Genomic DNA, 16,150 nt, shown 5'->3' with positions numbered 1-16,150 from the left:
CTCCTTCTTCTCCTTCTTTAAAACTTACATTGTAAGCAGTGCTATACATCTCGTGAACACACCTGAGTCAGCCGAAAGTTGAGAGTATCAGGCTATCAGCCTCAGTCTATTTGAACAATTTCTTGTTCAATGTGTCTGCACACTGTTGGCTGGGGATCTCAGCCTAAAGCAGCTGCCTTCTCCAATGCTAGAACATTCCCAGCCTCAACTTCCAATTCATTCCCCTCTGGCCCCTTTCATGGTGTGAATTCCATCATCTGGAGGTAGGGCACCTAAAACAGCTCTGGCCCACTGCCTGGTGCGGGGGGCAGCCAGAAGTACCAGTTAACGGTCCGGTACTTACCTTCTAGTCTGTTTGTTGAAATGGTTTTCCTGTGTGTAGTTACTATTGACTTTGGAAGAATACTGTTTGTTAAATTGTCAATGAAATAGGAATGGTGGCTTTTCTGTGGTTCTAAAATTAGATGTCCTAAGTATATGTGGGATTACTTTTCTTTTTTAACAATAGATTTTCTCTAATTTTTTGTGTTTTTCTTCCTTGCCTTTCAGTCCTTAAAGAAGCTCAACCATGCCAATGTAGTAAAATTAAAAGAAGTTATCAGGGAAAATGATCATCTTTATTTTATCTTTGAGTACATGAAGGAGAACCTTTACCAGCTCATTAAAGAAAGGTACGGTTTGGTCATCATGATCTGAGAAATAAATGTTGCCATGTGGATGTGTTTTCTCTCTGCTTTTGTTTATGGCAGTCATGCTACTTAGGCTTCGCTGTGTAAAGCTGCCCATTCGATGAGGGGCCAATCCACATGCCTACTTGGAACCTTGTGGTAGCTTCATAGAAGCTACTTTCAATGCAGCCGTTTTCATGTTTTAGTGTGTTATTCACCCAAACGAACTCACAGATTTAACAGAGACTCTCAGCTCTCCATTCCCATAAGGAGGTAGGGGCAGAGCAGCTACAAGTCAAGGGTGTAACAGCTTCATCCGTTTTGAGCCCTCCACTGAAAACTTCTAGGTTTATTTCAGTGCCTTTCTTGCTACAGTGCTCAGGGGTTTGCACGCTGGGAAGAGGAGACTAATAAAAAACTTACCCGCCATGGCCACTTTGTTTATTTATTTTTATTTATTTTATTTTTTTCCCCCAAAGCCCCAGTAGATAGTTGTATGTCATAGCTGCACATCCTTCTAGTTGCTGTATGTGGGATGCGGCCTCAGCATGGCTGGACAATTGGTGTGTCGGTGCGCGGCCGGTATCCGAACCCGGGCCGCCAGCAGCGGAGCGCGCGCACTTAACCGCTAAGCCACGGGGCCAGCCCGCCATGGCCACTTTGAACTTTAAAAGTGAACCATGTAGAACCTCTTGGGCACTTTTTCTTGGTGGCAAATGAATGCCATTCACAGCATCCCTTTGAGTGATTTCAGTGAAGAAATATCGTCTCCATTGTCAGTAACAGCTGTGAAGCCATGTGGTTTGCCCAACCAGGGAGAAATGTCACTGTCTACTGCATCTCACAGGGCCTTCATCTGGAAGACCTCAAATTTTTCCCATTAATTTTTTTTTTTTTTGCTGAGGAAGATTCGCCCTGAGCTAACATCTGTTGCAAATCTTCCTCTTTTTGTATGTGAGCTGCTGCCACAGCATGGCCATTGACAGACAAGTGGTGTAGGTCTGCACCCGGGAACTGAACCCAGTCCGCTGAAGTGGAGCCTGCCAAACTTAACCACTAGGCCACCGGGGCTGGCCCTCTAATTAAAATTTTTTAAAGTTTTAGTTTATTTTATGGAGAGAGGAGATTTTTATATGATATATTGGAGGGAATTTTTTCTTTTTTGGTTTGTTATAAAATGTTTAATCTTTTCTTCTTTGCAACATAACTGAATATATTTGGTGTTTATAAGGTAAGCTCTCATGTATGGATAAGTGGTTGTTTTCCTTTTGTCTTTATTATCAAAGAATCTAGTCAAATTAGCATGAAAGCAAATGTTTTCTTAAATTCTTACTATATAATCAAAAGAACGTGAAAACGGCATCTGTTTTCATATGTAAATCTGGATTTATAACTTTTTTTTCCTCTGCCCCATACAGAAATAAGTTGTTTCCTGAGTCTGCTATAAGGAATATCATGTATCAGATATTGCAAGGACTCGCATTTATTCACAAACACGGTAGGTGATGTGGAGTATTGTGCTTTTGAAGAGCAGTGACATGTTGTCATCAGGTAGAAGATGTAGGAAGCATCAGTGTCCTTTCTAATTGACTCCTAGAAAGGGTTGAAGAGAGGCTGACAGTGGATTTTGGAATATATTATCTTCCATAACTGGATTTCTGAATTTCCCTCATTTATCCTGTCTGCATGCTCCCATTCTTTAGGCTTTAACATTAAGCTTGTTAGTTATTGATCTAAGAATAATTCCTGACCCTTAACTGGTGTATTAATGAGACACCTAAGATAGAATTCAGAGGAATTTCATGTATTATATTTAACCCACTAACACTGCTTTGCCCTGTCTTCTCATTTTCTTAATGTGTTTTTATTTCACTCTGTTCAAAAGGGTTCAAAAATGGTCTAAAATATTTATGCAACACAGGAAAATAAAATAAATTGAAAATAAGCAAAGAAAAAGACAAAGCCAAGCAAGGCCTGGATAGAGCCAGGGGTGAGGTCCATCCGTGAAATGCCTATCAGCAAATTTCATCGCAGTGGAAGAAGCAGACACGGATGTGATTCTGAGCTCACTGTCAGACCGTGCAAAATGTAAAACGTGAGCAGTTACAAGCTACGTAGTTGCCCCGACCTAAAAACAGACCAGCTGCCCAAGAGAAGCACAACTATTCATGGTACTGAGACCAGAGGGGTTTCTCTCATGCATCCTTGTAGAGGGGATAGTATGTAACATGACTTCACGGTGAACACAGTAACTGGTTACGTAGGGCAGTTTCATGTCATATCTCTCAATATAGGCCAATTACATCACCTGATCAGAGAAAACAGTTCTACTGGGGCCCAGTGTGATTTGCTCCAGGGAGGGTCTGGTGAGTCCAAGGAGAGATTTAGAATATCCAGAAGAATGACCACATACCCCTCAGGAAATCCTCCATCTCTATCGTTCTCCTTAGCTGAGCTTCCGAAAGGTATTGAGTAGCAAGGAATTTGAGGTTATATTTTCTAGTAATTACCTTGGGCATTACTAGTCTTTGTTACTAACTGGATGCAGACCCAGCTAGGGTTGGAAACTGCCTTGTGAACACAGAGCCACAGGATGGATGTGTCCACCAGCAGAGCCAGGAGTACCCTCAGGAGGTCATTTGAGGTCGCTTTAACACACAGACGGATGGGGAAAGTGCTGATCTTGCACAGGCAAAAATCCTTTCACCTCCCACTCGAAGGATATCATTGCCATTGCAAACATTGCACCAGCAAAGGAATTCATTGCCCAGTAAGGAAATGGAGTGGAAGCCCTGTCATAATACAGTCAATTCAGATTGGACTCACATTGGCAGTGAGTAGAGAAAACATTGTGACACAGTTGGTGACACAGTACACCTGGGGCCGTTCCCAGTCTGCTCTTTAACCCGTAAGTGGCCCCTCACAAGTAGAGACTAAATGAAATGCAAACAAACAGACTGACAGGGGCTCTCTGTGCAGGTCCTTGGCAGCCTCAGGCACATGCTGCATAAGCAGCAAGTAATATGCAAGACTGAGTCATTTGTGAACCAGTCCAGTAGAAAGTTTTTAGTCAAAAGTATCTCTGATCCCACTGACAGTGAGAGAACTAGCACTGTAGTCTTTATTCACAAGAATTCACGAGGGATGATATGAGTTTGCAAAACACTGAAGACTTCTGTTATGATGTCTTAGGGACAAATAGGAGGAGAAGGTTCACTTACTAAATTTAAGAGCCCAGAAAAAAGAAATGATGGGGCCAGCCCAGTGGCTTAGCGGTTAAGTGTGCGCGCTCCGCTGCTGGCGGCCTGGGTTTGGATACCGGGCTTGCACCGACACACTGCTTCTCCGGCCATGCTGAGGCTATATCCCACATACAGCAACTAGAAGGATGTGCAGCTATGACATACAACTATCTACTGGGGCTTTGGGGGGGAAATAAATAAATAAATAAAATCTTTAAAAAAAAAAAAAGAAATGATGGGAAATCAAAGGGATTCTCAACAGAGAAAGGTCAGCCAGAACATTTTCAAATAGGGATCGGTCCTAGTGTCTCTGTTACCTGGGCTATTTGCTCAGTACTGGAAACTGAGCGGTTGACCTATGAGAAAGTTGATATTCTTTGGCTTTCTCTTCTTTTGCTTTTTGTTGCTTTTCATGAGACTCAGATATTTGTTGCCGGAAAGAACTTGTAGTCTTTTATCCAGGTCTCTCCCTAATCCTATTATATGAGTACACACACACACACACACACACACACACACACACACAATACATGTGCATACACATGCACACATCTGCATGTACACATACCCACATGCACATGTACCTACACATACACTCTTCACATGCACACACCCACACCCACAAATGGACAAGTATGTGCACACACACACAATACATATTTGTATCCAATAATTTAGCATCCATATACTGTTGTGTCAAAACAGCTCTTTGGAACTCTGCACTGTCTGTTTCCCTCGCACGCCTTAGACACCGGATTGTGTATGGGAGCAGGGCAAGGGAAGGCTCAGTTTATGGAGAAGGTCAGACCGCCTTTGCTTTTATAACCCCAGCGCCATTGCTATTGCCAGAGATTCTTGTTGACACTTTTCCCAGCTGTTAAGTGCTCAGTTCTAGTTTGAGCTTCATAACATTTCATCTGTCACCTTATTTATTTCCTTGCCAAATTCTCAGGTAGAAAGGACAGATGGTATCTATTCCTTTCAAAGAAGAGGAAACTGGGATTCAGACCTGCCCACGGCCCCACTGCAATAAAGTGGTAAAGCGGAGATTAGCTCCAATTATCTGTGCCCATTTGTCACGCTTCACTAGAAAAACCTGTCTGTTCTCAAAAAGAACAGAGAATAAGAGGTGAAGAAAATACTGATAATAATTGCAGGTGGGATGGATATTAATTTTGCAGGTCCTTTCTTACTTTCATTGATAAATGATTTTTGGAATCTTTTTAATGGTTTTCATAGGATATTGACTTGACCTTGGTTAAGTGCACATGTAGCTCCATATTGTTCTTTTCCTCCAGTAATGGAAAAAATCTAAAGCACTTCACAGATTTGTCTTGTGCGTTTCAGGCCCTTCCCTGTTAGCTGGTTCTCACCGTGAGAAGGTACGTTCTGTCCCCAGGGAGCAGGCTCCTCTGAGAGGGGAGAAGAGTGCTGGAGGTAGTTGCCATGGCCGTAGTTCATGTCACTGAGTACTTTCCCCCCACGGGGAATGAAAACACCACTCCACTTGGTGCTGATTGAGCAACGCCAAAGCATATGTACTTTGCAGGAATTAAATAATTAATACAGATCATGTTTTATCCTTGACCTGCCCTTACTGATACCCAGCTCACGCTTATCCATGCAGGTAATCAGAAATGCCTTCAGTGGCTTGGAGGACAATGTTCTGCCCCCAGAGGTGGCTGTCTGCTTCTCTTTCCCCACTGTCTTGCTGTGCATGACCTTGAGTCAGCGCTTGGCCTTTCTGTGTGTTGTGTCCTCTTGGCCTTCGGGATAAAAACACTGCGGGTTTAAATGCAGTAATATCTGTGAAATTACAGCTTGCATAGCAGGAAGGTGTGCTGCATAAATTCACAGTGTTTAAGTATTCTCTGGTTATTTCCATGTATTCATATCAGGTTCATCATTAACAGAATGTGGTGGAGAGGAGAAAGCCTTCTTTGTAACCCGATGTTTTCCTTGCCCGGGTTGTTAATGAAAAGTAAGCACAACACATTTTCTGCCAGGATGAAAGAGAAAAATCCCTGTGTTGTTCGACTGGCCTGGGTACCTTGAAATGAAATTAAAAGTCTGTTCCTGTATTCTGAAAGCCAGACAGTTTTGAACAGGAAGATTCTTATCAACAGCACTTTGCTGTTGCATGATCCCTGAATGACCCAGGTATGAGGGTTTCCATTGTGAATCAGAAGCCCCGAGGAAGAAGCGGGCTCACTGTTACAAGTCCCAGTGCACAGAGCAGAGCGTGTACCCAGCCAGGGATCGGATCAGAGCTTAGCGCCACCTCCCCACGGGAGGTGGAGCACATCACTAGCCTCACGAGTCTTAATTCCTATCTGCAAAAAATGGAGCTGTCTGCCTGCCTCCTTTACCAGGTTGTTGGGAAGATGAAATGAGAGGATTCATACCGTGGTAATGACAAGCTCTTGCAAGGTGCCGATGTGCCAAGCACTGTTCTGAAAGCTTTACCAATATTATCGCATTGAATCCTGCAAAACAACCCCGCGAGGTAGATGCTGTTATTTCTCCATTTTACAGATGAGGAAAGTGAGGCACAGAGAGGTTAAGTAATTTGCCAGTCAGTGAACAGAACTGGGATTTGAAATTGGGCGACTTGATTGGTCTGCACACTTAACCACTGTGCAGTATTGCCTCTCATATGGAAACAGTAATGTGTTGTTAAAATTGAGATGAAAGGTCAATGTACATGACATGAGGGTCTTATACTTTTAATGCCAAGGACTAGAACTCATGGGTGTAAGGCTAATAATAGCTATTGCTATTATTCAGTAATGAAGAGAACAGAGGGCTGGATATCCTCCGGACATATTCACGCAAGCTTCCTAGTTATAAAGGCTTATACTTGAATACAGTATAACAGACAACATATGTCAACTGACAAATACACTTTTCATTACTCATTTTTAAGAGTCTGTTTGCAATTAATTTTTTTCCCTAGGTGTTTTCCCTCTGGTAGTTTATTTTGGGCCTGAAATATGATCCATAGAAAGGAAAGCCGCTTAGAGGGATACATGGGGAACCAGAATCTTCATTCTCCTCATTTCATTAGTATACATGTTCTCTGTGGAAGTAGTATTACAGACGAGTTAGCAGTGAGGGCAAGGATAAAACTTGATTGATGAGAGGAACTGGTTGGTGTTTACGGGACCATGACCCAGTGGAAGCGGGGTACAAGGTCTGGAGTTCAAGTATGCTTGTATCTGATGTAACAGGATGAACTGAACAGGGAGAAGATGTGAGTTTGTTGAGGTGGGTATTATAGGTGATGGTAGAGGAGGTTGCAGTGGGGTTTGGGGGCTGGAGGACAAATGATTCCTTATAAGAGAGATGCCTCATACATTTAGAAATAATAATTTAGCCCAACTAGAGGAGAAAAAGGGAGTCTAAGAGGAGAAACAGCATTAGTCTGGACTGAGAGGACCAGAACCACAAATCGAGATTTAGCCATATGGATTGAGAGGGACAGAGGAGAGCTTAATAGTACAACAGCTCGGACACATTTCTTAGTAGGATTGTGAATAATTCATCCCTCCCCCCTCACTTTTCCCATCTGTTCAGTAAGAAAACCATGTCTGCCATTTCTTTTTTCACTGGGATGTTTTTTTTATTTTTTATTTTTTTCCCCCCAAAGCCCCAGTAGATAGTTGTGTGTCATAGCTGCACATCCTTCTAGTTGCTGCATGTGGGATGCGGCCTCAGCATGGCCGGAGAAGCGGTGCGTAGGTGCGCGCCCGAGATCTGAACCCGGGCCGCCAGCAGCGGAGCTCACGCGCTTAACCACTAAGCCACGGGGCCGGCCCTTGTTAAATAATTTAAAAAGGAGCCACAGAAGTTTTGTGTATGTGTGTGGATGGGACAGTGACAAGGGAAAGATAGTGTTTAAATTATCAGGATGTGTGGGGATCCAGAGAAGCTGGAGCGAGGAAGTCCTGCTGGAAAGTGGCAGTGCAGGGATAGCTGATGTGAGCAAGAGTTTGGGAGGGGGCAGTGGGAAAGGGCAGAGGGATAGATATGAGATATTTTGATAAAAATGTGACACAATTCCGTGACTGTCTGGGGAAAAGTGGATCCAGAATAACTGCAAGGTACCTAGATATCTTATCGAAGAGTCGAGAAGGAGAGATGATTTGGGAGGGGAGAAAAGTGGCTTGGGACAGGTTGATGTGGGGATGACAGTCACATTCAGCTGCTATCCTATTAGAGACATAGGTCTAGAGAAGAGCGGAGAAGGCACGTTAGAGATACAGATTTGAGGGCCGGCCCCGTGGCTTAGTGGTTAAGTGCTCGCGCTCCGCTGCTGGCGGCCCGGGTTCGGATCCCGGGCGCGCACCGACGCACTGCTTCTCCGGCCATGCTGAGGCCACGTCCCACATACAGCAACTGGAAGGATGTGCAGCTGTGACATACAACTATCTACTGGGGCTTTGGGGGGAAAATAAATAAATAAATAAAATCTTTAAAAAAAAAAGAGAGATGTAGATTTGAGCATTATCAGCATAGAGGTTGTCAAGGAATAGGGTAGATCTTCAGTGATGGCTATTAATTTCTCCCATAATGTGCTGGTTAGAATCCAACTTGCACAACATGGATAATGATAGCAGATAACAAGTATCACCATCAGCAGCATTAATGGAGTTGATTTCCAGTTTTGGTGTCCCATTGAGATTTAGAGTCACGTAGAATGATGTCTGTGTCGGTGACACCCTCCACAAGTGAGAGGTTTTGGGTTTTCAGAGGCATATATTGCTGAGAAGCGGGCGTTTGGGTGCATCTGGAAGGTTGGCGTGTTGACTGTTTCCTGCCTGCACACCCACAGCTCCGCTGTAGCTGAAACAGGCCTCCCATTGGATGAGTTATCTGTGCCCTTCACAATGTGAGCAGCAGATGTTTCTCTGTGCTTCATTAGGCACAGTAATAAGTATTTAACATTTAAACATTTGTTGCAACACACACCGGAATCTCAGATATGAGTTGGTCATGTTCATAAATCCCTTGTTTCTTAAACAAAAGTTGTAATTGTGTTTCTGCTGTGGTATAAACTCTCAGTACTCATAAGACTTGTCTTTTGAAATGGTTTTAATCTTACATTCTTTCTAGCTGACTGGGGCAGGGTAGGCATGATTTTTTTTTCCTTGAGTGACAATTTCTTTTTGCAAAGTCATCTTGGCCCATGACTGAGTTTTGTTATTTTAACAGAAAACTTCTCTTGGGGAAAAAATACGAAGATCAACTTTTGAATGATTTTACATTTTGAATTCATCAAAGGGAAATGAATGAAGTCTTTTGAGTGGTCCAAAGGACTCTCCTTTATCAGTGGGATGAATGTATAGAGGCTTCAGTGTCATACCAGACTACTTTTCAAATTATAGCTGTTATGAAAAGAGCAATACAGCCGCAAAGAGGAATGCAGAAGCAAGCTTGCATTTGGATTCCTTCTCCACTGTCTCCACAGGCTTCTTCCATCGGGACTTAAAGCCTGAGAACCTCCTCTGCATGGGACCAGAACTTGTGAAAATTGCAGACTTTGGATTGGCCCGAGAAATCCGATCACGACCTCCATACACAGACTATGTATCTACCAGATGGTGAATACGATCTTCCTCAAAATTATTTAATTATAGTTCTTTACAAATATACCATTATTTGTATATTTCTATATATATACATATATATATACAAATATGTATATATGTATATATAATGAGGGTAATATTAATGTCACCAATATTAACTTTTCACCAAGAGAAACAGTGCAGTTCGAAACACGGGTTTGTAGGTGTGTTGGCATTGTCCACGTTTTAAAAGCTTGTGTTGTAAATAATTTTAAAAGGAAGTCCATTATGCTCTTCCATAATATACATAATATTTTATATTTAGACCTTCCTGAAGACCATTTCCTAAAAGAGTTATGTAAAAAATTCTCCAAGACCTGTTTGAAAAACCAGCTAATTGCTATTATTAAAACTTTCAAACCCTAAGAATTTGATTTAAGCAGTTGGCCATGACCAGGACGTGGCCTACAGACAGCACATTTTATGTGCTGTCTGTCCCTTTTTCCCTCCTCTCTCACTCTCTTTTCCTAGCTCTTGCTCTCACTCTCTGTTTTTCTCAAAGATACTGTGGAGAAGAGTCCTGTAGAGAAATGCTCAATAGAGGGCCGGCCCTGTGGCTTGGTGGTTAAGTGCGCGCGCTGCGATGCTGGTGGCCCGGGTTCGGATCCCGGGTGCGTATCGAGGCACCACTTCTCCGTTCATCCTGAGGCCGAGTCCCGCATGCAGCAACTAGAAGGATGTGCAGCTACGACATACAACTATCCACTGGGGCTTTGGGGGGAAAAAATAAAAATAAATAAAATCTTTGAGAAATGCTCAATAGAAAATACCCTGAAATAGAGCAGCACTGATTTTGACAGCAGCCACAGCAGCTGCCAAGGCTTCAGGAGTCCATGTGCCACACTGAACTAGACAGAAAATAGAAATATATCAACTCTCTCAGTGAGAATTGATTATATATTGACTTGACTTCTGGCCGGTGGAAGGAGTGACTAGCAGCTCACCTTTGTCCCTCCAGGTATCGGGCTCCAGAAGTGCTCCTGCGGTCCACCAACTACAGCTCCCCCATTGACATCTGGGCCGTGGGCTGCATCATGGCCGAAGTGTACACCCTCAGGCCACTCTTCCCTGGGGCCAGTGAAATTGATACCATCTTCAAAATTTGCCAGGTGTTGGGGACACCAAAGAAGGTAATGACACAGAACAAAGGCCTGTGGCCCGAAGCCAGCAGCTTCCTGTGCTCCCTCTCCTGCACCCTGTGCAGCACTGCATGCTGATCACCCCCTCTTCTGGTATCTTTTTCTGGAATCCTCCACTGCCCACCTTCTCAGACATGGCCGCTTCACTCTCTCCTTCTGCTCTTAAGTAGAAGAAACGTTTGTCACAGCTCCCTCTGCTTTTCTTTCTATGTCATCTCACCTCCCTTGCAGAGCTTCTCTCTTCTCATGGCTACAACTCTTGTATTTCTTCACGAGTCTCCTAAATGCCAACTGTGGCCCTCACCTCCCTCCTTCATCACTCCGTTCACATATTGACAACTGTCTGTGAGATTTTCTCCTGACGCCCCCCCCATCACCTCAGACTCAGCATGTCTGACACAGTTGCTTTTTGTTTACCCTTCAACTTGCTTCCTTCTTGCATTGCCCATTTCTGTCTGTGGTCCCTTCATAATCCCAGAGCCCCAGCCTGAGGCTGAGTTTCAGTTTTACCCTCTCTCTTTCCCTTGCTCCCCTTTCCCCTGAACAAGCAGTTGGCCCGTAAGTAAATCCTGCTGAATATCTCGGCATGGTATCTCTCACAGCCGCCATCACAGACTTCATCACAGGCTGTGCCGGAGCCACAGTCTGCTGTGACTGGAGGTGACAGTCCAGTCACTGGGACTGTGGTGGTGTCTTCTCAATTTTTCTGCCTTCAAGTCTTTTCCCTCCAGCTTATCTTTCAGTCTGCGGCCAGATTCATCCTCCTAAAGAATAGCTCTGGTACTATCCTCCCCTCCTAAAATATTCGCTGACTCCCATCGCCCAGCCCCCTTAATGCTTATCCCCTGTCCCCCACTTTGTCTCCACACCCCTCCTGGCTGTGTGCCCTGGACTCGCCCCACTTCTGTGCTCTGTGTATACACGCTCTGCCGGAGTGACAGTCCCTCACACACCCGAATCCGGCTCTCCTCCAAGGCCTCTCAGGAATCTTTGCCCTCACGCTTCCTCTCATCTCCGTTCCATCTTCAGCAGTGTTCTGTGTTATTAATAGAATTATATGTGTACATATCTGTTTCTTGGACCATAAACTCACTCAGGACAGAGATTTGTCTTGTGTTTGTGTTTATTTTCTAGGTCTTGGCAACCTTCCTGCTACAAACCAGACCCTTAAAATTTTTTTTAAATCATTTAAATGAATCATTAATACCACCTCTTCAGGAAGATTTCCATAATTCTCTGCTGGAATCTCCTCCTTCTCTGGATAACTGTATCTGTCTCTCTCGTGACCTTTGTTATTTTTTATTCTGTATTATTGTGTTTTTATTTATTTATTTATTTATTTTTGGTGAGGAAGATCAGCCCTGAGCTGACATCCATGCCAATCTTCCTCTTTTTGCCGAAGAAGACTGGCCCCGGGCTAACATCCATGCCCATCTTCCTCTACTTTATTTGGGACACCACCACAGCATGGCTTGACAAGCGGTGCATCGGTGTGCACCCGGGATCCAAACCCACAAACCCTGGGCCACTGAAGCGGAGTGCGCACACCTAACTGCTGTGCCACCAGGCCGGACCCTATTGTGTTTTTAAATAAATATCTTATTTTCTCTTTTGGACAGTAATATCCTTAAGGGCAGGATTCATATTGGATTATTTTTGGATCCTTCACAACACTAGGCATATTGTAGGCACTTGGTGACTGAATGAATGATAAAAGCTATATATCCTGACACTTCACTTTAAAAACATAAAAAGCAATCACATAAGAATGTGTCTTGTAAAATAGTGGTATGTTGGAACTAGAAGGGACCTTAGAGACTATTTGTTCATCATTTTCCGTCACTCGCTCCATCATTTAGTGTCCCATAGGCATGAAGCATGAAAAGTGGAGAGCTGAGACTGGGCGGAATGGCTTTCTTTACTGCTGTACTTCTCAGCATATATATTTTGAATCAAGATGAGGACAGAGTACAATGTAGGGTCTCACAAATTTATTTCACCAAGGTGAAACAAGGTGTTTTGTTTTATTTTTTCCCCCCAAAATTAGCAGTTTCTAAAACCTCTGTCTCATGGAACACAATTGGAAAGACACTAATTTGGTTTAACCCCCAAATCTCAAGAGATGAACTGTCTTGCATTGTTAAGGTTATAAAACAAGTTCATGGCAAATCCAGTGTCTTCTCCACTGTTCCCCAGACCTCATGTTCTTTGTAGTCTCTCCATTAGCGTCCTCCTGTGTTTCATCACACACGTTGCCACCGTCGTGAGTACGGGCGTGGTAATGACATGATTGCCTTTCTGTCATGGACACATGTGCTAGAATATAAACTCCTATCACTGTGATTGGCTGAGCATGATTTTCTGTCTTTTCCTTCTTTCAGACTGACTGGCCTGAAGGCTACCAACTTTCAAGTGCAATGAACTTCCGCTGGCCCCAGTGTGTACCCAATAACTTAAAGACCCTGATTCCAAATGCTAGTAGTGAAGCAATTCAGCTCCTGAGAGACATGCTTCAGTGGGACCCCAAGAAACGGCCAACAGCTAGTCAGGTTTTCTTCCACTTTCTTCTGTTTGATGCGTTTCTTGTGAAGTTTGTATCTAACTCCGAATAATTCCTCTAAGTCTCATGGGAAATATTTTATTTGGTATTACGGGTGAAAAATAGTGTTGAATACCACTAATGGTGAACTATTTCACGTATAAGAACTTAAAATAGTTTGAAATTTTCTGTATAGTTAAAGTAGTGAAGGTTTAAATAATATAGTTGCTTTGAAAATTGGCATGCAATTTATGTGCTATATCACCATATATGTGGAAATGAGAACAAATAGATATATCTACCTGTCTTTGGAGAATGTTTACAAAAATATTTTCTATGAGTTAAGATTATGAAGCAGTTTGTTTATAACGCAGTACTGATTGTTGAAAGGCAGTTTGAAAATATCTTGTAAAATCCAACTCACTCATTTTACTGATGACAGAGAGTGACAGATGAGAGAGAGCTAGGATAATAACTGTAACTAGCATTTTATAGCACTTTTCAGTTTGCAAATGCTTTAGTATGTTTTTATGTGATTTTAACCTCCTGAAGACTCCATGAGGTAGGTGTTACTGTTTTTATTCTATAAATGAGAAAACGGAACCTCAGACAATTTGAGCTATTTGCCAGTAATTAGTACAGATATTGCAACCAACTGCAATTCACTGATGTGGGTGGCAGGTCTTCTGACTCCACACCTCCTGTTTTCTCAACCTGCCTCCCCCAAGCCCCTTGGACTTAGATGATCAAATGCACCCAAAACCCACGTGGTAGTGCTGTGGGCTTTAGCCATGCCCATGCCTCCTGCCAGCTTCCTTTTGCATTAATTGCTTCTAGCCCCTTCTCAGCTTGTCCCATTGACAATTACATTGCTCAGAGGATCAAAAAAGTGACCAATTCTGATCAGAGGCATGATTTGGCTAAGCGAAAATGACAGAGACAGTTGAAGACAGTTTCGATGTGATGTTAGAATTTGTGAGAGCTGGAGAGGTGACAGTTGGGGGAATTAGGGGACTGTGGAAAAGCAGCTTTCCAAAGGCCCAAAGAAGAAAGAGCCATAATTTGGTACCAAAAGACTCTGGATGGCTCGAGAGGGTTAGAAAGTCCTCAGAAATGCCCTTCTGGTGATGCAATTCACAAATGTTGTCAGGGCAGGAAGGAAGCTTTCTGATGAACCCAGTTTTTTGAAGGATACACACAAGAGATGAAGAGAAAAAGATTCTGTAACAAGGAGCCAAGAGAGGAACGTGTACTTCTAAGAATAGTGTCAGAGGGCCGGCCCCGTGGCTTGGTGGTTAAGTGCGCATGCTCTGCTGCTGGCAGCCCGGGTTCAGATCCCAGGTGCGCACTGATGCACCGCTTCTCCGGCCATGCTGAGGCCGCATCCCACGTACAGCAACTAGAAGGATGTGCAGCTATGACAGACAACTATCTACTGGGGCTTTGGGGGAAAATAAATAAATAAATAATTAAAAGAAAAATTAAGAATAGTGTCAGAAAAGCTAAAAACGTCCCCAAATCAGTTGAGACTTGCAGAATGCCTGGGACTACAGAGAAGACGTTTCAAGTTAGCTGTCAGGGTCCAGAATGTCTACGAGAGTATCCACATTATTTGCCCCTGTGTCCACACTTACGAATAACCATTACAGATGTTGATAGCTATGTCCTAGAGTCATTAAGGAAGATTATGTTATATGTTCAATGAGTTCCACTCAGAAAGACTAGGCAATTCAGGGAATATTTCAGAAGGATAAACCCAGCACTCTAAGATTTATCCCTCGGCTACCCAGAAAACTTGATTATCTTGATAGCAAGCTTTAACTGTATCATGCATTACTCTCTTGGCTTTTCAGGGGATATATCTTCAGGCTTTTCAGCAGATATATCTGCTTATTTTACACTTGATTCTTCAGAGTCATCCTGGATCATTCTCTGTGGCTCTCTCAGTTTTATATTATTTTTTTCTGTCTATGGAACCAAGAAATGGGCTTAGAAAGGTGAAATATCATATTCAAAACACGTAGCAAATAAGTTACAAAGCCAGGATCTGCATTGAGCCTGAATACTTTTCAGAAGTAGCGAGGTAGCAGCAGTATAACTGGCTGCTTTATGCAAATAATTTCAAGTGTTGCAACCAGTGCATACATTTTACGCTATTTTAGATATGGAAAATCACAAGGGGTGTTACAGATTCAGGATCCTGTTTCACAGTTGGTTTGGGCTAAGGAACTGTAGTAAGTAGTTACGTGAAATCTTGCCCCGTGATCCTGAATGGTGTTAACCTTCGTGGCCAGATTCTACTCCTAAAGCAGACTCATATGTCATTCTAGGCACTTCGATATCCTTACTTCCAGATTGGGCACCCCCTGGGCAGCACCACACAGAGCCTTCAGGATTCAGGAAAAGCACAGAAGGACATCCTGGAAAAGGCAGGCCCACCTCCTCACATGAAGCCGGTCCCTCCTGCCCAGCCCCCAGCCAAGCCACACACGCGGATTTCTTCCAGGCAGCATCAAGCCAGCCAGCCTCCTCAGCATCTCATCTGTCCCTACAAAGCAGGGGTTTCCAGGGCAGATCACCCGAGCCATCTCCCGGAGGACAAGCCAAGCCCGTTTCTCTTCCCGTCCCTCCACACCAAGAATCCTCAGCCGGTAAGCAGCAAAGAGGTGCTCATGAGCCTTGTGTCTGGCCGCCGCTCTTCTGACCCCACTTATTGTGTGAAATATTTTCTTTTTCAGCATATAAGGTCGAATTATAATAGACTTATCTTTGCAATATCATGGAATTGTAAAAAGAGCCCTGGCTTTGGAGTTAAAGATCTAAATCCAGGTTCCAGCTCTGCCTGTGAATAATGGAGCTGCGTATGGGGGGCGGCTGTGCTGTGGTGGTGCAGAGCTGGACGTGGCAGCCAGATTGCCAGGGGCTCAAATCT

At 43.5% G+C, this 16,150-nt stretch overlaps 1 protein-coding gene across 3 annotated transcripts in view; it reads left to right on the top strand.

The window, feature by feature from the left end:
- The window catches only part of CILK1 (ciliogenesis associated kinase 1), a 33,400-nt gene that overhangs the window by 7,325 nt on the left and 9,925 nt on the right, over positions 1–16,150 (top strand). For 2 of the 3 annotated variants that reach the window (XM_004424016.3, XM_087438718.1), the window contains exons 3-8: positions 550–671; positions 2,087–2,166; positions 9,381–9,513; positions 10,499–10,670; positions 13,061–13,228; positions 15,549–15,869. In XM_004424016.3, the coding sequence (XP_004424073.1) occupies positions 550–671; positions 2,087–2,166; positions 9,381–9,513; positions 10,499–10,670; positions 13,061–13,228; positions 15,549–15,869 (996 nt within the window). The remainder of the gene's footprint in view (positions 1–549; positions 672–2,086; positions 2,167–9,380; positions 9,514–10,498; positions 10,671–13,060; positions 13,229–15,548; positions 15,870–16,150) is intronic. The other variant, XM_087438717.1, reaches the window with a different exon arrangement.

Source organism: Ceratotherium simum, chromosome 13 (assembly GCF_057802395.1).
Source record: "Ceratotherium simum simum isolate JZ-2026a chromosome 13, ASM5780239v1, whole genome shotgun sequence".
Lineage (NCBI taxonomy): Eukaryota > Metazoa > Chordata > Mammalia > Perissodactyla > Rhinocerotidae > Ceratotherium > Ceratotherium simum.
The sequence above is the reverse complement of the archived record's forward strand: the minus strand, read 5'-3'. Positions and strand labels throughout refer to the sequence as shown.